General features: G+C 40.8%; 1 protein-coding gene, 1 long non-coding RNA gene and 1 pseudogene across 4 annotated transcripts in view; 2 read left to right on the forward strand and 1 right to left on the reverse strand.

The window, feature by feature from the left end:
• On the forward strand, nucleotides 1–13,126 carry LOC145470660 (S-methylmethionine--homocysteine S-methyltransferase BHMT2-like). The gene is made up of 10 exons (XM_081454484.1): nucleotides 1–281; nucleotides 1,940–1,964; nucleotides 4,092–4,230; nucleotides 4,828–4,919; nucleotides 5,968–6,162; nucleotides 7,486–7,633; nucleotides 8,237–8,419; nucleotides 8,944–9,074; nucleotides 10,078–10,175; nucleotides 10,868–13,126. Exons 1-10 carry the CDS (start codon nucleotides 157–159, stop codon nucleotides 10,953–10,955), a joined length of 1,224 nt encoding a protein of 407 aa, XP_081310610.1. The 5' UTR covers nucleotides 1–156; the 3' UTR covers nucleotides 10,956–13,126.
• On the reverse strand, nucleotides 1,881–3,954 carry LOC145470687 (histone H2B.1 pseudogene; annotated as a pseudogene).
• The window catches only part of LOC145470689 (uncharacterized), a 22,887-nt gene continuing 9,191 nt past the window's right edge, over nucleotides 13,126–26,821 (forward strand). For 2 of the 3 annotated variants that reach the window (XR_014042518.1, XR_014042519.1), the window contains exons 1-3: nucleotides 13,126–13,441; nucleotides 19,612–19,678; nucleotides 21,100–21,189. This is a non-coding gene — a long non-coding RNA (uncharacterized LOC145470689). Of the gene's footprint in view, nucleotides 13,442–19,611; nucleotides 19,679–20,080; nucleotides 21,190–26,821 lie in introns of those variants that run through there. The other variant, XR_014042520.1, reaches the window with a different exon arrangement.

Raw genomic sequence — 26,821 nt, forward strand, 5'->3', positions numbered from 1 at the left:
ACAAGCAAAGCCTGCGTGACATCCGCCTCTGATCGGGTCACGCGCCATTGCATGATACCGTATGTTAATTTCTTCAGGTTTTGGTGTTCGCATCAAGGGAGAACTTTCTTTTTCGAAGGTGAAAGGTGCTCCAAAAACTAACAGTACCAAGGCGGAATGATGATAAAAAACTGGCGTCAACTTGCTCCTTTTCTACATCGGACCGCCGTCATCTACAACACGAGAAATGGTTATCCAACTGCTCACGGTGTGTTGGAAAGCCGTCTTAACTCAAATCAAAGGTAATTTAGAGTTTATACAAACCATTAACCATCTATCATTTGTTTATGTACCATATGCGAGATCTTTAAGAGGCTGATTTCTATACGATGAGGCAAAAGCATTTAGTAGATGTTAAAATGCGATGCATTTGCCTTACAATCTGCCATATCATGATATGATGTACAATCAATACAATTTTCCACACAATCACTGAATTATGGTTAGCATGGTTAGAGAAACATGTAGCCAGAGACGTAAAATCGTCCTGTCGAAATTGCCCGCTATTGAACTCTTTGTAGACTTCGTAGGTTAGTCAACAGGTCAATATCTACTTCAAATCGGTGGTAGTGGGCGGTCTACGTGTTTTAAATCTCCATTGATTCGACATTTGGAATTCAAAGTTTTGCCCAGCTTTACTATCACAGTAACAATTGGATTTCTACATTTGTGATTCAGTCACACAATCCCACACTGTTAGACTACTCAAGCTTACCCGCTATCCACTATTTATTTTCTCGATGTCAGTTTAACGTGGGGAAGGAAGATTGCGTGACGAGCTCAAAGAGTGGCTACTCGAAACTCGATGTTTAGCACATCAGAGATTGAGCACGAGAACAATATTTCTGGAACAAAATTCAGTATGTTTCCCGGGAAGTTTAGTTTCTTGAAATTATTTATTTCAATTCAATTGATTTTGTTTGTACGAAATAAAAAGAAACCATTTCACTGTAAGATGGCCATGCTTAAGGCTGGTTTTCACCAACAACGGAGTCGTAGTCGGAATCGCAGTCGGAGTGGTAAGAGAGCTTACGACCTAGTGAAAATCGAAAATCGGAGTCGTAAGTGGAGTCATGAGCTCGACGGAATCGGAGTCGGTAGAATCAGAACGTTTCCATTTCTTCCGATTCCGTTTGCGACTCCGTCGCTTATGATCTAGTGAAAACTAGATTGTCGGAGTCGGAAGCAGACGCGGAAGAACCAACCAATCACAAGGCTTGGAATCGAACATTGTGATTGATTTATTCTTCCGCTTCTGCTTGCGACTCCGACAATGCAGTTTTCACTAGATCGTTAGCGGAGTTGTAGGCGGAATCGGTGTTCTGCTTCTGACTCCGTCGGTTTGATTTTCTCTAGATCGTATTGCTCTACGCTTCTAATTACGACTCCGTCGCTAGTGAAAACCAGCCTTTACTTGTTGCGTTATTAATCTATAATCCAAACCGGAGGAATTTGAAAACGACGGGGAGCCTCTCGTTTTTTCTGGGGGGGGGGGGTGGGGGTACGGCTACACGTAGGCTATGAAAACAGAGCTTTTCGAAAGCGCTGGCGTCACGATAATCATGTGATTATTTACCTGGCCGAGTTTTCCTCAAACACAAATTCAAAATGACCGGTGACTGTTGCATTTTTAAATTCCTCCGGCGTAATGTGGGCGGAAAACATTTGATGCACTTTCAGAGTGAAATCCCCGTTTTTAAATTCCCCCGGCGTTGTGTGGACAGGGCGCAAACCCTGGGAATTTGAATTTATAAAAATCACCTTAGACCTTGAGCCTACTGTTTTCGCTCTGAAGTTGGAACTCCCTTCCCTGTGGAGCTCTGGTAATGCAAAGGCCAAAACTTTCAGTTCTCCCGCATAGAAGTTTAATTATAACCTGTTTACTTCCTTGTCTCCACAGAGCCTCGTTTACGACGGATAGGAAGGTAAATTAAGACAAAGTGTAAGATAGTTTGTGGGGTTTGCGTCCTAAGATCGCGAGGCGGGATTGACGCGCGCTTGTTTTCTTTCTCAAAACTGTCGAAGTCACACAACACTCCGAGAGGTATTGCGTGACTTCGACCAGCGAGGAGCGATAAGAAAGGTTGGAGGTGTGCAGCGCTGGAAAGCTTCTTTCGCTCCTTGTTCCTCCGCTATTTTTTAGCGCTGTTCTACAACTAACCGAACGCCTGGACAAAGCTATCTCGAACGTGTTTCAAGTCACCATGCACATACTACTGAGCTTTAAACAATTGGTAACATTTTCCTTGACTTCTCTTCAAAATGTCAATTTTCTTGACTCAAAATATAATTCTGACGTCGTAGAAATTTTTTCCCTGTCGATTTCTTAACCTGTGGTATTAAACCCCTGGTTAATAAAAACCTCAGTTGATCAGAGACTTTAAGACAGATTGGTGGCTCCTAAAAGAGCCGTTTGTTTCAATGACACGAAGATGGCTTCACTTGCTATTGGTGTACTTGGTCACGGCCTTGGTTCCCTCACTGATAGCGTGCTTGGCCAGTTCACCGGGCAGAAGCAATCTGACAGCGGTCTGGATCTCACGGGAACCGATGGTCGACTTTTTGGCGTATTTCGTCAAACGAGAAGCTTCGCTCGCAACACGTTCGAAGATGTCGTTGACGAACGAGTTCATGATGCCCATGGCTTTGCTGGAGATTCGAGTGTCAGGATGAACCTGCTTCAGCACTCTGTAAATGAAGACTCCATAACTTTGCTTTCTCTTTATCTTCTTTTTCTTTTTATTATCGTCAGTAGTCGGTTTTTCCTTGACAGTCTCCCTCTTCTTTTCTCCTTTTTTCCCAGCTGTTTTGGGCGCCATAGTTCAACCAGCTTCGACAAAAAAATCTTATTCAGAAATTTCAAAGCCCAACGAGGTATTTCAAAGAGTCCTCAGTCGAAATCGAGGTGATTCTAGTCCGCAAAAACTTTAGAATAACCTAAAGATCTCTAATGTCTGCGTTGAATGTAAGAAGTGCATTGCTATTTATACGAAAAAGTTGGAACATATCAAGTTTCACAGGATCGAAATTCCCGTTTTCTGATTGGTGTTTTAACTGCTGTTACATTTGTAGAGGTCAGAGGTCAGCACTGAACATGTGATTAGTGGATATCGATCCCATCCCCTGAAAGGTCGAACGTGAGAGTGGCATATAAAGATCAGAGTTTGCTAACAAAATTAATACTTTCGCCCATTTGGGAATAAGGAAGTAATGCATCAAAAATGAAAGACCGGTTGATCACATTTCCAAGCACCGAGAAGAAAGTTGAAAATACTACGCGTAGTCATTCTTAACGTCCTAGGACTTTCCACAAATATCACGTAAAATCCCAAAACATCTTTCCGGAAATTTCCAAAAAATTCTAAATATCACAAAAATTTCTCTAAATATCTCGCAAAAAACCTCTAAATATTTCATTTTTTTGTTTTTAAAATAAATCGATTTTGAAACCCCTAAGTTCAAAATTTTCTTGCAGTAGTTGGAGGTTGAGGAAGATTCAGGCGCATCGATGTTACTAGCCTCCGCCATTTTGGAAAATCGTTGCTGTTATGGAATACATTTTTCGATTAGGAAATCGCTGAACTGTATTGTTTCAAGAAAATAGCCAGGAAAACACAGGGCTAAGTCCAAAACAGCTATGAATATTTCTAAATATCCCTAAATTTTTTAATTTCTTAATTTCGAAATATTTCGGAAACTTCTAATTATCCCCAACTCCTGTGTCGTTGCGGACCACATGACCAAAAGACACGGAGAGGTAGCTGTTAACATCTTGGGTCACGCAATACTTGTATCCCTTGAACATGCGTGACAATCGCTAACAACTCAGGGAGACTACTCTGTCCGCAGTTTCCGGCACTTGATCAATCGTCGTAAAAATGTACACACACGGGCATTCTTTTTGTGCTGTTAAGTACAATTTGTTCAGAGAGATACGCACTGAACTCAGGTGTTTCACAGTTATTTATGGGTAGAATTGATGTCATCAAGCTAGCAACCCCTTTCCTTTTCTAACATCATCCTTTTGCTGCTTTGTTTTGATTTTTGCGTAGAAGGGTTCTGTTCTAGACCGTCTAAAAGCCGGTGATGTCCTAGTTGGTGATGGAGGGATGACTTTCTGTTTGGAGAAGCGTGGGTATGTAAAAGCAGGACCTTGGTCTCCGGAGTGCACGGTGGAGAGCCCAGAAGCAGGTTAGTCCAGTCCTTTCTCTGTCACGCAGAGAGCGTAGCGTTGCGTGACAGAGAGGTATGAGTTAAGGAAGTCCGCGCTCAATCTCGTTCCCAGGGTCCTCTCTCCCTGGGAACGAGGTTGGTTCGCGCCTATTGTTACTGCACATCCTTACTGCGCAAGTAATTCACGTCACAACGCAATCTCGTTCCCAGAGTCTTCGTTCCCCTTGACCAGCGGTCGGAAAACGAGAGCTCTCGTTTTCCGACCGCTGGTCATGGGGAACGAAGACTCTGGGAACGAGATTGGTCACAACGTCACGCCACGTCATACATTAATCACGCACTAATATAAGGTAGAAATATAAAGACAATAGCCTCCATTTGGCGCGAAATATGCTCGGATATTTGTCTGCAAACATTATCTGTTCCTCGAAGCCCTTGAAGCTCACAGTTTTCCGCGAGCGAGGCACAAGGAAACTGTGAGCTTCAAGGAACAGATAATGTCCAAGGGAAAATATCCGAGCGAGCTCCCATTGGCTCACTACGATGATAAATTTCATCGTGAATGGCTAGATGTGATTACTTTGAAATTGGTTCATTAAAAATTGTTCATTTCAGTCCGCCAGGTTCATCGCGAGTTTCTTCGAGCAGGTGCAGATATCATTCAAGCTTTTACATTTTCCATGGACGATGAAATCATTGACGAGAAGGTATTTGTTGCGCAATATAAAAAGTGGCCATATAAGTTTTGCTGCTTAATGTTATTCAAAACTGCATGTGAAATTGTGTGGTTGTTTTGATGTTTTTTCTTTGCTATTTCGTTACGGAAATCTTTTTGAAGTTTCTCCTTGTTCTGTTCTTCATTCAAAATGGATCAATGAAACTTACTTCAACCCGTCGGAGAAAAAGTGCTGTTTCATGCAATCAGCGGCAGAATCAAATCAATCGGTCCTTTCGGAACCGACCTGCTCTTTTTTCACGCAGGTTGCATGAATTTGCTTCGAGTTTTTGTTTGTTCTGATCACTCTGATAATAGTTGTATGTAAGACGACCAAAACGGTCGACGTAGTTACGTCAGATACGAGTGTACGATTTACGAGTTTATTGACAACAATAGCGGGGAGAACAACAACAGGAACAAAATAAATGGGAACGAGTAACACAAGGGTTATTGAGAATATAGCATTCGAACTAAACCAGTGCTTGACTTGAGAACTTGAGTATAGCTCAGAATAAACCAACTGAATCAACTGAATTTGCTGAACAAATGGTTGCCAATTTATAACAGATTTGAGGAAACTGTGGGAATAACTCTAAACCAGATAAGGCTAGGGAGTGTATTTAATGCCCACGAATACAGGATTTACCTAAGGGAACTAGGAGGTAACTTCTCCTACACAACAGGATTTAGCTAAGAGAAGTATGTGGGAATGAATCACCAACACACACCAAAAAAAGGTGTGTAACGAAACCAAACTAATGTAGTAAAATAACCCAAATAGTAAGAAGAATAATAGCACAATAATAATAAAAAATAATTTGAAAATTAGAACTGAAAATGAACCAAAGTGATCTTGTCACATGTATATCATTATTTTGGTTCCGTACAAATTCGGTTAGTATAAGAAATATGCTTCTTCTGGACTCGAAGTGAATCCTGGTTGCTCTACAGCAATGACAGTTTGACAACGAGAAATTCGCTATTTTAGAAGCAATCGGAAGCTTATTACAGGTGCTTTTTGTTGCTATCTTCAACAGAACGATGAAATAAATCAGTCTGCATGTGACCTGGCGAAGGGCGTGGCTCAAGAGGGAGGGGTGTTCTCCGCCGGCTCCATCTGCCAAACAGCAAGACTTTACGCGCAGGGAGCTGGGAAGGAGCGTATACAGAAACGGTTTGAAGAACAGATTGCAATATTTCTCAAGAATGACATGGACTTACTGATTGCTGAGGTAGGCAAGAGGCAATGTAGGCAGCTTGCGTTTATGTTAATTTCGGACAGTGCTTTTTGAACTTTGCAGAGACAGCTACAGGCAGTTCATGTACCGTGTGTGGCACTAGATTTTTGCTGGTTCTAAATTTGCGATTTTTTGAGTTTATCTTTATCATGATCCGCAAAGAGAAGTTCCCGCAAAAAAAAGTTCTCGCAAAAAATAATTCCCACAAAAAGTTTTTCTGCAAAAATTTTCTCCGCAAAAATTTACTCCACTGGCGAAATTATACATACAAACATCACAAGTAGAATCTTGTTGCTGCCATTTATTTAAAACGCCTCTTTGGTTTAGAAACCAAACAATGAAACGAGAAACAAAACGTTCAGAAATTAAAAAAGATTTGCAGGAAAGGGTCATTTGAAGGCACTCCATTGAGGAGAGCATCTACAATTCCGCACAAGAGCAGGGTGTACAGTCAACTCCCGTTATAGCGGACACCCTCGGAACCGCGATTTGGTGTCCGTAATAGCGAGAGGCCGTAATAGCGGAGTGCGAGAAAATTTTTATGTTATAATATTTGGACAGACTGGACGAACTTATTCATGGCAGCAAGACTGCAAAGAGAGCCTTAAGAGAAAAAGATGAAGAAATTTTGATTGATGGACAGAAGAAGCGGAAATCGACCAAAAAAGACATAGACAATCTCAAAAAGCAGAAAAAATAGACTTGATATGTGTGCAAATTTTCCAAGATGCTGCTCGGTGTCCGCTATAACGAGAGAGAAAACAATAAAATTGTGACGTTAGGACCGAACAAAGTGTTCGTAAGTCCGTAATAGCGAGCGTCCGTAATAGCGGGAGTTTGTTTCAGTCAAACGTCTGTAACTTTCGCCGGGGATTTAGCTGCTGTACGTAATAGCGGGGTGTCCGTAATAGCGAGGTGTCCGCAAGGCGGGAGCTGACTATAATTCTGATAGAGCGACACTGACTGCTGGATTACTATTTGCTACATCTCTACACGTTTTTTCACTTGTCAATTGATGCAGTTTAATTTTAAAAAACAAAACGCGAAAATGTTGTAATTTCAAGTAAACTCGACTTCACGAAATTCGCAAAAATTGATACCCAGCAAGAAAAACCAGTCTTTTACAGTCGCAAAAATTAGTTTCCGCAAACCACAAAAAATCGCCGATTCGCAAAAATAAACTTCCGCAGAATTAATTTAGTGCCACACGGTAGTCGGAGTTGATGATGATGATAATGATGATGATGATGATGATGATGATGATGATGATTATTTTTAGTCGGAGATATGTTGCAACTTGTTTCCTCTCCCCCTTAGTTCTTTGAGTACGGAGAGGAAGCTGAATGGGTGGTGGAAGTGATGAAGAACACAGGGAAGCCAACCGCCATCACGATGAGTATTGGTCCTGCTGGGGACAGTAACAACGTGTCGACCGGAGAGTGCGCGGTTAAACTGGCAAGAGCAGGCAAGTAAATCTCTTTAGCGTCTTTTTCAACTCACCAGCGTACTCCGTAAAATCTTACACGGCTGCTCCTGTAGGAGACACGACGGCGTAATGGTCAGCTTGGCTTTTGATCGAGCGGTCTGATTTCGATCCCTGGCTGGGGTCTTTGCGTTATACTCTTGCGATAGACTATTTACTCTCACAATGCCTCACGCCACTCAGGTGTGTACAATGGTACCGGCGAGTTAAATGCTGAAGGGCTCGATAGACTAGCATCCCACCTAGATGAGATTAGAATTACTCGTAGTCGGGGGCAGGAGCTGATGGGCTCCTGTAGTCGCTTAATCCTGCAGCAACCGCAATAAACTCCCGTACGCCGTATGCTAGGACACTTGGCCCGGTGCCGAATGTGCCTTTGACAATCGCCTCTCGTGCCTCCCGACCGGTTTTGCTGAGCAACAGATGTATTCGTAAACTATTGACTTATAAACTTTGTAAGGAGTTTCGTGTGGGATTATAACTGGTGCAGCTCATATTGGAGAGGCTTGTAAGCGGTATAATGGTGCGGTATGATATGGCAAACTTTGCTTAATCACGTGGCTGATATTTTTCGTTCATTATCAGGTGCTGATATTATTGGCGTGAACTGCAAGTTCGATCCCACCACTTCCATGGAAGCTCTTCGTCTGATGAAAGAAGCACTGGACAAGGAAGGACACAATCCTTATTTGATGATCCAGCCTGTTGGTTACCACACCCCGGACGCCGGCAGGGTTGGGTTCGCTAGCTTGCCCGAGATACCTTTTGGTGTGAACTTGTTTCACTGTGTGTTGTTGTTTGTATCATAACTAAACGGGCTTCCTGATTGGCTAGTTTCCGTATTACCCGCATTCAGGATTGGCTAGTTACAGTATTACGCGTGCTCCGATTGACTAGTTTCAGTATTACGCGCGTTATGATTGGTTACCTTGCAGTCATGCCTCAATGGACCTTTTCGGCGATACGGCGGCCATTTTGAATTCTGTTGTTTCAAATAGCTATTATGGGATACCTAGGGGACAAACAAGTATGTATTTGCCCTCTAAGCATCCCATAATAGCTATTTGAAACAATCATAGAATTCAAAATGGCCGCCGTATCGCCAAAAAAGTGTCATTATCTGACGTCTCTCTTTGCCTTCCCCTGCAAGCTGGATATGTCCGAAATTTATCCCGAAAAATGACCTAAATTCTTTTCGTCCCCGTAGAAAAATTTTATTTTGTTCTGCGGTCCTCCATTCCTTGACTCCATTCCACTAACATGAGGTGCCATTCGTGTTCTTTTTGTTATAGCTTTGGAACCTCGCACACTAACTCGGTGGGATGTGCATAAGTACGCTCGGCGGGCCTATGATATGGGAGTGAGGTATATCGGAGGCTGCTGTGGCTTTGAACCATACCACATCCGGGCTATCGCGGAAGAGGTAAGACACGTGACGCCTAGTAACAAAACCAACAACAACAATTGAGTGATTTTCAATTCAGAGCCGAAAAGCAATTGGTTTTTCATTACTACGCCACACGATTGGCTTAAAAAACTCGCGCCACTTTTTCGACCAATCAGAAGTAAACCCAAAACCACTTGTGAGTCACCCACACATGTTTTCCCGTGCCTCGCGTCAGCTACATGTATTTACTTCAAGTTTTGATTGGTTCACTGGATTGTGTTGTTTGTGATTGGCTGGAGTGATTACATTGGTTTTGGCTTTACGGCACTCATTTGAAAACTGCTCTAGCAACAACAAAAACAACAATGAGGACAACCTTAATTTGTACTTCCCCTTAAAAAAATTTATTGGCTCCCAAGAACAACCGTAGAGGCTAGATGAGCCAGGGAGCCAAAAGCCAAGAAATCAACTTCGATTTTTGTGGCCTGTATGTATTGCTACCGCAAGCCTTTGGCGATTGGAATCAAATAAATATGAAACTATAGCGTAGGTGAAGCTGGCAAACGTTTGAAAGTAAGTAGTCTCCAATTCTGCCATAAAATTTCGTTGTTGGGATTAGGAGCAGTCTGCACACACTTTATAAAAGAAGCAATCTTTATGTATTATAAATACCAAATAGAAGATGGTATTTCGTGTTCTCTATAGAGAAAATCATGAAAGTTTGTGAGAAAGAAGTGTTTTGGGAACAACTTTTTCGAGTTCTCCCAAACTTCCACGAGTGTTTGTATAACTCGATACAGACACGGAGAATATGTTTTCTATTTCTTTCAGAAAGTTCCACGACGAAAAAAAAACAACAACGTGTTTACTTTGATCATCAAAATGTAAATCCTCTTTGCTTGTGGCATCATTACGTCAAGAGCTCGTGCTAGTTCTATGTTTCTATCTGAACACGATTTTATGCCAATCAACGCATGTATTTTCTTTGTGCTATTTTCTTTATTCTAATGTGTGCTAATGTGTAACTATTCGTCTTTAGCTTGCCCCAGAACGTGGTTTTCTTCCTGTGGCAAGTGAAAAGCACGAGCTTTGGGGAGGAGCATTGAAGAATCACCCGAAAGAATGGATGAGACGGAAGTAAGAGTCTTATAAACGGCAGAGAAGGGATTTCTTCTAGGGCAATCTTTGAGAAATGATTTTATTGTATACTCGAGCATTCATGGACAGAGGGATATGTCTATAGAAATTTCCAAATTAACCATGTGTTGGCTTAGAGTTAGTTTTACACGACTTTCTTATGCGTGCTTTAGACCAATTTCGATATATTAGAATTCAGCCTAACACAATAGACTTCAGCACGATGCTCTGGGGAATAAACCCCACAAACTCTTTAGTTATTTCCCAGAGCCTCGTGCTGAGGTCTATTGTTTTAGGATGAATTCTAATATATCGAAATTGGTCTATTGGCCACTACTTGGTTTTATTTTATTTTCCGTTCCTGCATGGCATGAATAGTAGAAGACAGTCTCTTTACTATCCATGGTTCCTGCAAGTCGTCTGTAGAAAGCTTATCAAAATGGAGATTGTAAAAAATACATTGCATTTGCTGGATCTTGTACTTCTGTTGCGTTTTAATCTTCGTTTCTGGCGCGCTCTAATCTCGTACCCAGATCTCACTCCGTTTGACCGTGGGAGATCTGGGTTTGAGATAAGCCGCGCTCCATCTTCAAAAACTTGCGGCCCCATGCCCGACTGGGGGCAATAAGGATTGATGATGCTGATGACGATTTTCAAAAACTAACTAACAGTTTTGCATGTTCTGTTCCCAGGGCCAATCGAGCTTACTGGGAGAACCTGGAACCTGCTACTGGTCGTCCGTATTCTGCCGCGACATCCAAGTTTGACGGACCTGCTTGATGACGTTTACGTTAGCAAAGAAATGTTATAAACATTCCGTCAAAATTATCCTTAAGGGTGTGTTGTATTGCACCAATTAGGACATTGTATATAGCCTTTCCTATGCTGATACCTGCCATTTAATGGAAGTGGCCGTAATATTTCGAATCATGATTGTATTGTTATCCCCCCCGGGGGGGGTACTCCCATATTAGAAGGACTGGAGTGTTCGTCGGAAATTTTGAAAAGAACCCCTAAGAGGCACCAAAATCCTGTTTTGTGGGTGTGGCTTGAATTTTATTCACCCCAAGGAGGTACCAATTCTAAAGCAACACATCAAGTGACGCTGTCTTTTTTGGCTCAATACCTGAAACGGTAACGCGAAAGCTCCTGTTTTGGGACCCTCCGTTTTGGGACAAGCACCTCCGTCCCTTTTATATGGGATCCCTCCCAGGCCCCCGAAATTTTTATTCAACCGGAAATCCAAGGTTTCTCTATGGGCTTTCGCGATTCTTGTCTTAACAAACTGAACATTTGCGAACCGACTTTCAACAAAGTTTAATGTATCAATGGCTACAATCATTTGCGTGTCGTATTCTTCATTTGTGTTTTTGTGAATATAACAAGACATCAACCCTGAGGGACCAAGGGTTAGTACACTGGACTGCGGATCAGGTGTCATTCACCATGTCATCTGTCATCTGGGATTTTTTTTCCAAACGTGCTTCGCGCTCGAGGTTCGGCTCCATACACGTGTATTGCGTTTCGCGTTCACTGCCCCACTAATCCACCTGCTCTTCTACAGGCTAGCCCTGTGGCCATTGTTTATACGTTTTTGAAATATGCTGATATCTCTCAAACGTTTTTACTTCCTATAAAAGGTCCATAGACTTTTCTTGAAATTCAAACATTTTTCAGTTAGTTTGATAGAAATCAAAGAAATCGTTTGAATCTCACGAAAATACAGATCGGGAGATTCACCTAACCGTACGGAGGGACATGTACACTTGACCCCACGGGTAAGAATTCTTGGTTAAACCATGGCCATGAAGCCCAGAAAATTTGGTTATGACGTCACCGTAAGAGCGAGAAAGCCGTTCGTACAGATTCTGGCGGAGGGAGAGGGGAGGGGTGGGTTGTCTCAAGGTAACCTGAACGGAGGACTTAGCGGAGTTGATGTTACATTTTCAAGACAGGGCTATCTGAAGCAGAATGTGAAAGAGAAGGGTCGAGAGCAAGAATTAAAGGGTAAAGAAGTAGCCAAGAAGATCGTTAAAGAAAGGAGGGGGTGAATAGGTTTTCGGATCGACGGATTTGGCCTTAAAAAACGCACGGATTGTGGATTTTTGCGGTAAATCGAGCGGATTCGCGGATTTTGAAAACACAGTGGATCGTGGATCAGCCGTGAATTTTGGCGCGGATTCCGGATTGTAACTGTCTTGATTTCGAATCTTGGGTCCTAAACGAAATTTGGATCATAAATCTTTCTTCAGCCTTGGTCGGTATGTGAATGAGTTCATCCAAATTATTTCTTTTTTCGGACAAAGCTCATTTAAACTCAGGTGTGAGACTGTTATTAGAATTGCACTGTATTATAGTCATCAAGCTTGTTGCCTTCTTTACTATTTATGCGAAATTAACAGTGGCATTCACATTTACGAGTTTACCTTTGAACTTTTACACTTGTTTCCGGACGTGGTTGTGGTTTCGGATTTGAACTAAAACATCGGCCGATCGACGGATTTGGCGAAAAAAAGGCACAGATCGGCGGATTTGCATACCCCTATTTACTCCCCAGGGCTAGAGAAAGTAGACGAAATAATATCGAACTATGCCGTGAAGCAGAGACCCTGAAACCCTTAGCCTAAACCAGAGCTAGTTTAGCTGAATTTTGCTACCCTATACTTGAGTTAATTCCCCAAATCCCCCCATCTATCGACACTGTGGAAGCTTATTTGCGTAAATTTAACTTACCGATTTGATTTTTTTATATTTTTGAGTGTCAATTCCTGGTTTTCATAGTCTAGATAAACTCTTCAACCAACTGGTCAGTTTCGTGAAAAATGATACCCTATTCTAGACCCAAATGCTCTGATTTATATACCCTATCCTAGAGTAAACTGCTTGAAAACCATACCCTTCACAGCGGCACATACCTATATAGCCCCTATATGACAGTACCCCCCCCCCCCACCCCCGGGCAGAGCACTAAGCTATAAGACAGCAGAGCCTTCTCAAGTGATCAACAAGAAAAACAAAATTCCAACCTCGATCTCAGGCTCTCTTCAAAGGGAGACAAAAGAGACAGAGCTGGGAGAGCCTGGGATCGAGGTTGTCATGTTTCGTGCGGGAACGTGTGAGAAACTATATACAAAGCGGTAAACACAGCGGGAAAAGTGGTTGATTCGTTGACCTATCGAAAAGATTGGTTCAGTTCAGTCTTCAAAACTTTTGCTGCAAGTTTCTGCCAGGAGGATTCACACTGAAGCGAACTGCAAAATTGCGCGGTAAGGGACTATATAAACTTAATCTTATCATCAATAGGAGTCTTTTAAAAGTCTTCCTGATATGAAACCATGCTGTGAGACATTTTATAAATTTTATTGTCTTAAATTTCGCTTATCTCTAAACGAAAAAATTCCAAACTTTCGATGAAGTTTGCAGATACATTTAGCATTATAACCATCAAATATTTTCGCTGGCGCGCGATTGGTCTGAACACGTCACGTGACTGAATAGGCTGATTTAGCAAGAGAACGGGAACGTCACTTGACGACGGCGCGCGCAGTACAAATACCCAAATATGGTCAAATTAGAACAGAATCCAGGTTATTTCGCGCGCCCTGCAGTTGTCATCTGACGTTCCCGTCCTGTTGCTAAATCAGCCTAATATGCCCCAGCGAAAACTCGGCAATATCCGAGTGATATTCCCCAATTTTCAAAATTACCCAAGTTGCGAAAAATATTTGAAGGATAATAAACACAATAGACTTCATTTGGCACGACAATATGCTCGCATATTTTGTCCATGGACATTATCTGTTACTTGTTAGCTCACAGTTTTCCTTCAACCACTCTCTTGGAAAACTGTTTGCTTCTCTGAACAGATAGTGACTGTGGACAAATATCCAAGAATATTTTCGTGTCAAATGGAGGCTAGTATTTATATATAATCCATCAAATGTTTTTGCTTGTGCGCGACTGGTCTAAACACATCATGTGACTGAATATTCCCCAGCTAAAACTTGGGAATATCAGGGTGAAATTCCACAATTTTCATATACTTGAAGGATAATAAACACAATTGCCCTTGGACATTGTCTGTTCCCTGAAACTAACAGTTTTCCTCGAGCTGTGCTCTTGCAAAACTGTTTGCTTCTCGAAACAGATAATGTCCTTGGACAAATATCAAAGCATATTTTTGTGCCAGATGGAGGCTATTATTTATACATTTCTGTGTTAAATTGTGTGGTTCCAGAAAATATCCATACCCCTCCACAGAGGGTTTTTTTCCAGTTTGACCCCCCACCCCCCCAGGATTTTCTGTTCCAGGGAGCCTTCACAGTACTGCCTCCACCCCCTGGAATTTCCATGACTTTTCTACTTGGGTCCCCCCTACCCCTCGGAAATTCCATGTCCATAAATAACAAGACAACTCATTACTGAAATTTAGCTGCAGCTGTTTATAGTTACACTGTAGACGAAGATGTACTTTTTCACGGTAGACATCACGAGCCAGAGCTAACCAGAAGCTCAAAAATTCGCCAGGTCCGGTTGCTATGGGGTGATGTCATTTATCTGTTAGGTTGCTGTCATTGCAAGACTTTTGCGGTTCTATTGTGGTTAGCGATAATTGCTTTCAGTGAGAGTAATTGTGTACAAAAGTAACCTGGTTATTTTCAGATATGATCTGGCCGCATAATTGATATTTTATAATAAATTTTCATAACGCAGGAATATTGTGGAGTCATATATAAAAAAAAAGACTTCGACTTTGAATGAACCCGTTATCGGTCATTGAAAACGGACACAAAACGAGATGTGCCTCTGAGTTAGAAGATATGGTGTCTCTCTGACGCATTTGTGCGAAATTGAGCCTGTTTCCAATCAAATTTGCCTTGAGGAGTTAAAGAAGGCGCGTGGGTTTTCTTTTCACGGGAAGGGAAACAAAGGAGCTGCCCTGATTATACATTTGGATTGGTTTGTTGTTGTTAAAAACCAAACGAAACCGCCAGCCACAAAAATTCGCCAGGTCTGGTACATGAATTCATTCACCCAAGAACGATGGAGAGAACCAGAAAGTGTTCGCTTGCGCTGCCCGTGACCAACCTCCCAGGGCATTGAATCAAGACAACAGCTTCAAAACTCAACAAGTCAAATGCACCAAGTTAAGTCTTCCGATTAATATTTTATTTATATCATAACTTACACCCATTGTCATGCTTTTAGATTGTATGGGGACTAGGTAGCTACTAAAATGTTAAATCACTATTTTCATTCGTGGGTTAGACCCTAGACTGAAGTCCATGGTACACCAGTTTTCTGAAAGACGAATCCAGATATATAGTAAAATCACCACATAGCCACATATTTTAAATCCGCTCTGGTTTTCCCATGCAAACGTCCTCGCAGTATTTCTACGTTACCGAGTGCTACAGGATATTTTACAAAAACCACATAATTTTTCAGTAATGCGTGACACTATAGGAAACAAAAACAACAACAAAATCGTCATTTTCCCCTCCCTTGTTTGTTCATATCATACAAACATGTGACGTATCCTTTTCTGGTTCATCCAGGTTGAAGTCCATGCAATACAGTTGCTGAGTACTTTGGGATATGTAACAAAATCGTCATAGTTATTTTTCCGTCGTGCATGACATTATAGGAACATGTTACATATCCTTTTCTGGTTCACCCAGGCTGAAGTCCATGCAATACAGTTGCTGAGTGCTTCGGGATATGTAACAAAATCGTCATAGTGATTTTTCCGTCGTACGTGACATTATAGGAATCTGTTACTTGTCCTTTTCTGGTTCACCCAGACTGAAGTCCATGCAGTACAGTTGCTGAGTACTTCGGGATATGTAACAAAATCGTCATCGATAGTTATTTTTCCGTCGTGTGTGACATTATAGGAACATGTTACATATCCTTTTCTGGTTCACCCAGGCTGAAGTCCATGCAGTACAGTTCCTGAGCGCTTCGGGATATGTAACAAAATCGCCATAGTTATTTTTCCATCGTGCATGACATTATAGGAACATGTTACATATCCTTTTCTGGTTCACCCAGGCTGAAGTCCTTGCAGTACAGTTGCTGAGTGCTTCAGGATATGTAACAAAATCGTCATAGTTATTTTTGCGTCGTGCGTGACATTATAGGAAAATGTTACATATTCTTTTCTGGTTCACCCAGGCTGAAGTCCATGCAATACCGTTGCTGAGCGCTTCGGGATATGTAACAAAATCGTCATAGTTATTTTTGCGTCCTGCGTGACATTATAGGAAAATGTTACATATCCTTTTCTGGTTCACCCAGGCTGAAGTCCATGCAATACCGTTGCTGAGCGCTTCGGGATATGTAACAAAATCGTCATAGTTATTTTTGCGTCCTGCGTGACATTATAGGAAAATGTTACATATCCTTTTCTGGTTCACCCAGGCTGAAGTCCATGCAATACCGTTGCTGAGCGCTTCGGGATATGTAACAAAATCGTCATAGTTATTTTTCTGTCGTGCGTGACATTATAGGAAAATGTTACATATCCTTTTCTGGTTCACCCAGGCTGAAGTCCGTGCAATACCGTTGCTGAGCGCTTCGGGATATGTAACAAAATCGTCATAGTGATTTTTCCGTCGTGCATGCCATTATAGGAACATGTTACATATCCTTTCTGGTTCATCCAGGCTGAAGTCCATGCAATACAGTTGCTGAGCGCTTCCGGATATGTAACAAAATCGCCATAGTTATTTTTCCGTCATGCGTGACATTATAAGAAAATGTTACATATCCTTTCTGGTTCATCCAGGCTGAAGTTCATGCAATACAGTTGCTGAGTGCTTCCGGATATGTAACAAAATCGTCATAGTTATTTTTTTCGTTGTGCGTGACATTATAGGCACATGTTACATATCCTTTCTGGTTCATCCAGGCTGAAGTCCATGCTATACAGTTGCTGAGCGCTTCGGGATATGTAACAAAATCGTCATAGTTATTTTTCCGTCGTGCGTGACATTATAGGAAAAAGTTACATATCCTTTCTGGTTCATCCAGGCTGAAGTCTATGCAATACAGTTGCTGAGCGCTTCGGGATATGTAACAAAATCGTCATAGTGATTTTACCGTCATGCATGACATTATAGGAAAATGTTACATATCCTTTTCTGGTTCATTCAGGCTGAATTCCATGCAATACAGTTGCTGAGTGCTTCAGGATATGCAAGAAAATTGTGATAGTGATTTTTCTGGCGTGCTGTTTCCAGAATCGCTCGGCATTTCTTGTAAAGAATTGCATTATTTACTCAAGATTTCTATCGCTCTTGAGAGCTTTGTCATATTTTTTGAGATAATTTCCTGACTGCCCATAACATTAACTGATTTTCAAAGTGTTGGTGCACATGATCTTTGAATTCGAATACTAGAAAATTCAGATTATTTTTGGAATCGCTAAGCAACAAACATGTATACAGAGAATACCCTAAACAGGTTTCAATGAGACTTTCTGCGGAAAATCTGAGAACATTTCTGACTCTCGGGCATTTCTGGGCTGCTGGGCATAGTCACTTCGCTTACTGAATAACAGTGATAACTGAGATTAGTGAAAACGTTTCATCTATACGTGCTCCGTAGCTTTACAAGAGTAAGAAATGTATCAAAAAGTCTAAGTTTTAAACTGGCGTTTGTGCCCCAACCTAGAAAACACATTGTTTCAACGTTATTTTTTCTTTTAATCCAAATTCTTCACGTCAGTCGCGTGATTTCCCGAATTGCCGACTATTAAAATGTTTTGTATCTTTCTGACACGATGGAATTGTCTTACGGTAAATATAATTTCACACTTTAGGATTATGACACATTTGTGCAAAACTTGACGTGTTTTGTGGAACATAAACGATCACCGACAGGGATATGATTACACTGGAATGTTGTAAGCCACTGGATATCCCGTGGAGATGTAGGACTAAAAGTTCTACATCTCCACGGGATCCCAGGTCTGTTTTTTGGTTGCTAAGAACGTCTGGCTCGTTATGTGCAGATGCAGTGCCTTCCTTCATGTCAAGTTAAAATGTTTGAACTGGCATTTGAACTAATAAACAACTGACATAGAAGCGCTTCACTCCCAAATGGCATGGCAGCTGACAATTTAAATTAAAAGAAGTTTTCATACAAGAATCTCAGAATGTACATAAAGCTCTTTCAAATAACCCAGTCAAAGTTTTAATTTATACATGGTCAAAACAACACATCAAATTACTTTACACAAGTAGTAAAATTGTCACACAACATTTTTTTCAAAACAGCTGTTTTCCCAAATGTCGTTTTATTTCTCCTTTCACCAAAGGCATACATCAATTAAGTCAGACGCTTTGTCTCTAGTTTGTAAATGATAGTAAATTCATTTTATGCCTTAGTTTTTTAATTTGTCATACATTTCATATGTGAAACACGCATTGTTCAGTCATTCTTTAAATGGCATGAAATCCCAGCTACTGCTCCAATGCCCTTCGCTGACCAGGGTTACATATAGTTCAAGGCAAATGGCTTTGAATCAACTTTGCTCACTTAGCAAACTATTAACTTCATGGACAACACTGAAAATATGTGATAATCTTGTACGGCAAGACCGAAATGGGGAATAATAATCAAACGAAGTAAACAAAGTACGAATCTCATTTAATTGACAGCATGATTAATGCTGGAAAAAGCCTGTGAGTTTAAGCTTAATACAGCAGGATCTTCAAAGTGTAAAATATCATCAACTTCATTGTTTGTGTATTGCTGCACCTCTTCGTCGGCATTTTGTTCAACTTGACGTCCAACAAACATGATGCTCAGGATTGCCGTCTGTTGTACAATGTCGGAAGAAAAATGGAAAGTATATAACAAAGAATCTAACGTTTCTTTCAATGGATGGAACATTTCTGTCGGTTTTGGTACCTGAATCGATTGGGAAAGTACGATAGTATTCATTCAATCGCAATTCACACCCACTGGAAAGAAAACTCTCTGAGTGGCCCCCCTCCCCTTCGGAAATTTACCTCTTTCAGACCCCCCCACCCCTCGGAATTTCTGTGATCCTCCATGGGGGGTGGGGTATGGATATTTTCTGGAACCACACATCGCTGCTAAGATAGACCTTACTTGGTTAAGCTTTAAAGGAAACTAAACAGAAAGACTAACAGAGGTTTGCTTGTGAGAAACAATAGTTCACATTTCCTTTAAATTATGAATAATATAAATTTACAGCGAGTGAAACTTTGTCAGTAGTACATGTATTTGAACATCCAGTTTTGACCAGGATGCATTTAATATATTGCATGCTGTGATGGATGATGGGAAATGTCTTCCAGTGCACTAGTTGCTTGCACTAGCATTAGACTGTACAAGAGCCACTTGTGCTAATTAAGTTGAATTGTATTTTTTTAATATTTAATTTCTTTTTATTTCATTCCAGTTTCCATTATCTAAAGTACTACACTATGAAGTTTGCAAGGAAGAGTTCAGTATTATCAGTTGCCCTGGTATGGAAAAGTTTTCATCAAACAAATACATTACTTGCTAAAAATTTTGGACATTGAAATTTCTGACATTTTATTTTGGATGTTTAATTTTCGGACACTTTCTATCTCATTTCAACTTTCGGACACTTCACTAATTAAATGTAAATTTACGACTACAAAACACAAATTATCAGTGAAAATGATAGTTTCATTGCAGCCTCAAGGTTTTACGAATACGCTGACAAGAAAATAACACAAATTCTTTCAAGCCATTATGTATGTCAAGCAGTGTCTCAATTAGAGTTCACTCCATTAAGCCCAGCATAAAGGAAACCAAGAGCTTTGGATCGAGTTACTTCAAAGTTTTTTACTATACTGTAATTATTTTGGACGCTTAAAATTTCAGACGTGAAAAAATTTTATTTTGGGACAATTTCTTCTGTGAAGTTAAAATTCTCCAAAATTTTTTACAAGTAAATGTAATCCATGATACATGTACACTCAGTTTATTACTTTCCTGGTGTCAGAAATTATCTGGCTTGTTTATTCTACTGAAATGAAAAAGCCATTGCAGCAGTTGAAACAAGTGAGAGAGGAAAACCTGTCATAATGATGGGTTTTAATCTCACTTTCTGTTTCATGTTGAAGCTAACTGTAAAAAGTGTAGAACCAATAAAATTTTTAGAGAAATGAAATGATGGAAAATTATAGCATGTTATAGTGTGACTTGAATACTTTTCATAAATCTGTTTGGTGGGGTGTGGGTACTCCCATATATAAGCTATATTAGAATATGTGTTGCTGTAAAGGGTGTGGTTTTCAGGTTGTTTGGTCTGGGGTAGGGTATAGAAATCAGACCGTTTTGGTCTAGAACAGGGTATAATTTACCAAGAAAGTGGTCAGTGTATAAATAATTTAGTCTAGAACAGGGTTCTTTACCTGGGGTGCTGTAAAAGAAATTGAAACTTAGAAGTGACTTTGTAAGATATTTGTTTGGTTAGTGTATGTTGGACGAAGATAGTGATAAAGTTTGTGCATGAAAAATAGCTAGTCTGGGATAGGGTAGGGGTTTTGGTGCCTAGCTAGTCTAGAATAGGGTTGCAAAATCAAGCTGATCACGGTCTAGTATAGGATAAGGGTTTTAGTGTCCCAGCGGCACACCCCCACCCAAAGATAAATTTGTAGACCCCCCCAGGCAGGGGTCCACCATCACAGGTAACCCCCAGTTTTATCAACGTGCCCCACCTTGTTCCTAGAATTAGTGAGTGACTGGAACAGACCTGTAGTACCCTTTTAATATACTCCTAGGTTGAGACAGGCCTTGTGAGAGTTAAGAGCCTTACCCAGTAATATTGGTCAGGATCATTGGGGTAGGAACCAGTTAGCACACTGCCATCCAGTAATCATTTTATCTAAATCTTTCTAGTCCTTCTCCTTTTCAGGTGGAGACAAATCAGGACGAGACAAGAAGAGGATGAACATATTTACCATTATTCAAGATATTGATGATTTTATTGCAATCCAGGACCCAGGTACATATAAAAACTTCTTATGTTCTTGTGTTCATATGTTGTTAATTTTTTATGCCTGGGGTGGGTGGGGACTCTTGATACCCTATTTAAGACCTGACCCTTAAATCAATACCCTGTTTCAGACTGACCTGTCTTATAATTAGTTACTTAGTTCAGACCGATATTTTTTTGAAGGGCTTTTATTGATAGCCTTATCGATACTAGTGAAAATGTAGTTTCTTCTAAAAAACATTTTTTATACAATTCAAGACTAGAGTGCAAAAACCATTTAAGACCAAAATGGCCGAAATCGATACCCTGTTTAAGACCAAAACAACATAAAAAACCATACCCTTTGGGGCTGCACATACCTACAGTGTGTATGTAACCCATATAAGTGAGTACCCCTCCCTGGGCCAAAACATAACCTGGCTTAGATCCTCAGTCATCCTCCTGAAGTGGGGTCATTACCCCAGGGAATTTACGTAATTGTTACCCTCCAAATCACCCCCTGGGGGGTATCCCAGAAAAATTAGGTGGGGGTGTGTGGCCCACTTCTCAAAACCTTTACCCTATTTATGACCAAAATCTGCAATTTTCCCTACCCTATTTATGGCCAGACCAAAAATTCAATACCCTATTTATGACCGTTGCGGCTGGCACAGTTGCTCTAAACATAATTTACGAAGGGCTTTTGATGATGGTCTTATCAATAATGATGAAAAAGTAGCTTCTTATAAACATACCCAATTCAAGGCTAGAGTGCAAAACCCATACCCTATTTATGACCAAAATGGCCGAAATAACCTATTGATGACCAAAACGGCTGAAAAACCATACCCTTTAGGGCTGCACACACATGTAGATACAGTTCATGTAAGGGAGCATCCCCTCCCGGGAAGTCACCAAATTCTAGGACAAGTTCCGACAAATAATTTTATTTCCCCATTCTAGACTACTTAGTTAGCCTCTAAACTACAATGGCCTTCATTGATCACTACATTATGACATTGGCCGTTTTTAAACTAAAGACGCATTATCCGTCTAGACGAACTTGGGCAAGCATTTGTAGTCCGTCTGGTTATGTGTCTTTGGTATAAAGACGGGCACGAGACGTATTGTGCGTCTAGCCTAACTATCTCCCGTAGCGCGTCGTTTAAGAGTCATTTCGAAGGATAGTTCGTCAAGATGTATAATGCGTCTTGTGCCCGTCTTTATTCTAGAGACGCAGAACCAGACGAACTACAAATGTTTGTCCGAGTTCGTCCAAACGGATAATGCGTCTTTAATATAAAAACGGCGACGACACATTATCCTTCTGGACGGATAACGCGTCCTCTATTATAAAAACGGCCACTGACTTGGCAAAATACAATAGTAAGAAACCATGGGGTGGTACTGTCATTTTCATTTTTTTCTTTTTAATACGTGCACCAAACAAAGATGCTTGCTTTCACGTGTAGCTCAAAATTATAAAAAGCTAGCACTAATAATGAAAATATCGGTTTTTGTATGATCACTGAAATTACTTATTATAAGGCGCTATCGGTGTACACTCTTGACAACTGGCGCAGCTTTCTAATTTCCGGACTATTTTGGATTTATAATTCTCACTGAAAGGAACTGAATTGGGTCTCGGATCAAAGTGAGAGAATCTTTCCGTTAGAGTCTTTTTAAAAATGGAATTTTCCGTCGTTCGCTAAGTTTTTTTTCAGGACGGAGAATGGTATACAGTAATTGTTTTTCAGAATAATGGCTGCGATTAAATCTCGTTTTTGTTCACTTTTTTGAGATAACAAAACTCAGGAGAAAATGCCGAAAAACTAATTAGAATATTGAAACATTCTCCCGTTTTGCGAAAACACTGAGATAGAAAGACAGGAAAATCACTCGTTTGTTTCGATTATCGAAATGTAAATTCTCTTTGCTCGTGCCATCATTTTTCTATAGGGCCTTGCGTGGTGGCTTCATGGTTAGTGCACTCGTCTCTGGGTCGAGAGGTCCAGGTTCGAACCCTAACCGGGGATATTGTGTTATGTTCTTGGGCAAGACACTTTACTCTCACAGTGCCTCTCTCCACCCAGGTGTATAAATGGGTACCGGCGAATTTAATGCTGGGGGTAACCCTGCGATGGACTAGCATCCCATCCAGGGGGGAGTAGAAATACTCCTGGTCGCTTCATGCTACAGAAACCGCGATAAGCGGCGGCCTGATTGGCCACTTGGCTCGTATGCAGACTTAACCTTTTACTTTGCCTTGTTCCTTTGTGGTCGCGTGACACAGCAAACGCGATTGTCGCTCGAGAAAGCTTACAAAAGTTGCCAAATAGTTAAAGAATCAGAGTTCATACTGTGAAAAAAAAGAATCGTCCAACATGGGTTTTTTTGTAACCATGCTCTCCCTAGCTGCTGTGAAATATATCTATTTTAGTCTGGTAGAATATCTTTATCTCAATGCTGGTTTACAACCCGGACTTGGAGTCAGTCCGATAAATTACTAGTCAACCACGCTCAAAAAGCAAAAGGAAAGATTAAGGGCTCTGAGTTGTCATCGAACCGTGGCCGTGCGCTCCTCTGAACTGAGGAGCGGCAATGATCCCTACTACACCACGCGAAATATACCTCGTTGTGTCACAAATAATTAATCAAATACTACAGCTTCTGGCTAATTTATGTGTTATTCAATATTGTATACTGATAGTTTTAAAATTCAGGACGAAGCGATAATCAGAATTCAGAATCAAAGATAAATTGTTCCGTAAATTATGCGTTCGTTTTAACAAAATTGTGCGACTTTTAAAAAGGTATAATAAAAAAAATTCATCCTCGCTGTTCGATTCACGTGTAGGTGACAATGCCATCCTTACACATGCACTTTTGCTACTGTTTGCTGTCCCCGTTTCTATGTCAAGTCGTTTTTTTCGCTTTTAGGAACTTTTTGTACTGTAGTCCAATCCTTTGGAACTCGCTTTTTTGACTTTTATGAATTCAAGTCAAATTTTGTTTGTCGTCAATATAGGCAGTGTGCACACTACGCAGGAGACATTTGAAATCGCAGCTTTAATTTTACAGTTAGGCCTACCGTCCACACTAATCCGTCACGAAAACGGAGCTTTACCGAAACGCTCTTCAAACCAGACGAATTTTGAAGACGCCGGCTCTTCGTTTTCGTGTGGACAGAAAACATTTTGAAAACGGAGCTTTTCGAAAACGATGACGTCACGTCCCTGACCGAGATTTCCTCAAACACAAATCGAAAATGACCGGTGATTGTTACGTTTTTAAATTCCTCCAGCGTAGTGTGGACGGAAAACATTTGATGCGTCTTCGCAGTGAAACCTCCGTTTTCCAATTCCTCTAGCGTAGTGTGAACGGGCCCTTAGCAAGGCCTTTTTAATTGTAGGATTCCACGTGCGAATTTTTATTTTAGCTTGCCATTTACGTATGCAAATTAGGACTATTTAAAACGCTACGGTTTCCTAGCGCGCCAATCTTTTCAACGTTTTCTCCAGCTTCAAGTTAATATTGTTGCGGAATCTATTCTACCTACAATCTTGGACAGAATAAAAAGGAACAATTAACCCCCTTCCCCCCCAAAGCAATGATGAAGGCGCGAAGGAGCAAAAATGCGCCATTTTGGCATCATTGAAATGGGGGGGAGGGGTGGTCCAGGTGTTCCATTTATTTTGTCCAAGATTGTATTCAGGCTGTGAACGTCACGAAACAGTGACAGCGGGTAATTAGAAAGCCATCAGTCAACTCGTTTATCGCGAGTGAACACAGCTCTCTGACGCAGTCACGCGCGTCATCTGTTTATGGTGTGTACTCTAAGTTAAGGCATTACACGAGGGATATTTTCGGCAACAAGGAGAATATATAATGGTAAATTGTTATGCGACTTTCGGAAATAGCAGAGGAGGTGAGAAAGAACATTGTCATCACCGAGAAATATCTTAGAACATGCCAGGGAGAAAAAGAATACCCGAGGAAACAAAAGCTACAGTTAGAGCGCTTAAAAGTAGCACATATCTCACGCTAGACGAAATTGCTCTACGATGTAGAATTTCCAAAACAAGTGTTCAACGCATAGCAAGCGCAAAAGACAAAGTGCCAGAGAACCGTTGGCAGTTTTGTGGAAGGAAGAAAAAACTCACTCCAGAACAAGAGGCATTAATTCTTAGAAGTATACTAGAACTGAGGGACGAAGAGGGCTCATTTTCCTCACGACGTCTGATGGAGCGTACAGGAATTCGTCATGTCACCGACCGAACTGTTAGGCGTTTACTAAATAGAAATGGTTACTTCTTCCTCCAGGCACGCAAAAAGGGGCTAATGAGTCAGACGGACAAAGACCATAGAGTGGAGTTTGCCCGAAAAATGCAAGCAGAATACCCCCCGAGCGTTTGGACAGACTCTGTCGCTTTCTATTTGGATGGTGTCTCATTCGTGTACAAGACTAATCCGCTGGACCAAGCTCGCGCCCCGAAAGGAAGAGTGTGGAGGAAAAGATCTGAAGGCCTGACACGAGGGTGTTTGGCAAAAGGCAGTAAATCCGGAACGGGAGGAAAAGTGGCCAAGTTCATGGTAGCAATAAGTCACGGCAAAGGAGTGCTAGTTTGTGAAAGATACGAGAAAATGGATGGAAACTATTTCGCATCTTTTATTGACCAGCATTTCAACACTATGTTTGAACGATCATGCAAAGGATTGAGTCGACTTTGGCTGCAAGACGGTGATCCTTCACAAAACAGCAAAGCAGCTCGTGAGGCTATGGTTCGTTGCCATTGTGAACTTTTAAAAATCCCGCCGCGAAGTCCAGACTTGAATCCGATAGAGAACATATTTCACATTGTCACTAAGAAGTTGGCAAAAGATGCGCTTGAAAGAGGCATAACACGAGAGTCATATGAACAATTTTGTGAAAGGGTACAAAGAACGATCCGTGGTATTTCACAACAACTGATAGATAGAACTATACAGTCTATGAGTGTTCGTGTGGCCGGCATAATACGGAATAGTGGCGAAAGACTGAAATATTGAATCTTAAGGTGTGTAGGGTACTTGAATTATGTTTAAATGACATTTGGACGTTTTTGCGACGGTTTACGATATATTCCACACGATTTAAGCCTGTTTGTGACGGTTTTTTAACGATTTATTACGGTTACAGGCTAATTTAAATAAAATATGAATTAATGTTTGTTATTTATTTTTTAAAAGTCGAAATCGTCGAAAATCGTTTAAAATCGCTGTTAATTGTTTGGAAATCGTGTCAATGTACAAATTTGTAAACAAAAATCGTTTTCAACTTTCAAACACGAAAATATCTTTAGAACAGAATAAAATATTAGCCGACAAATATCGCCAATGAAACGTTTATTTTCCTTAAAATAGCGCGGTTTACTATACTTCTGCGTTGCTGGCGCTCGAGCGTAGCGCGCGAAATCTATGATAGTTGAAATGTCACGAGCGACGAGGGTTCATCTATCGCACCCGCCTAGTTCCCCTGTTTATCTTTTCTTTTCTTTTTTTTTTTTTTTTTTTTTTTTTTCTTCTTTTTCTTTTTTTGTTCGTGTTATCTTATTTAGGTAAATTTGTTCTCTTAAACAGTTTGTTCAAGCCAAACTTATTTTTTATTGTTCCTATTCTCTTT

The sequence above is a fragment of the Orbicella franksi genome, chromosome 15, assembly GCF_964199315.1.
Source record: "Orbicella franksi chromosome 15, jaOrbFran1.1, whole genome shotgun sequence".
NCBI classification, from domain to species: Eukaryota; Metazoa; Cnidaria; class Anthozoa; order Scleractinia; family Merulinidae; genus Orbicella; species Orbicella franksi.

What these genes read in the sequence shown, in the direction of transcription:
- LOC145470660 (XM_081454484.1), top strand. Translation starts at nt 157, where the DNA reads ATGATGATAAAAAACTGGCGTCAACTTGCTCCTTTTCTACATCGGACC. An exon ending in CGTTTACGACGGATAGGAAG is followed by an intron (nt 1,965 to 4,091) that starts GTAAATTAAGAC and finishes ATTTTTGCGTAG; the next exon opens with AAGGGTTCTGTTCTAGACCG. An exon ending in TCCGGGCTATCGCGGAAGAG is followed by an intron (nt 9,075 to 10,077) that starts GTAAGACACGTG and finishes ATTCGTCTTTAG; the next exon opens with CTTGCCCCAGAACGTGGTTT.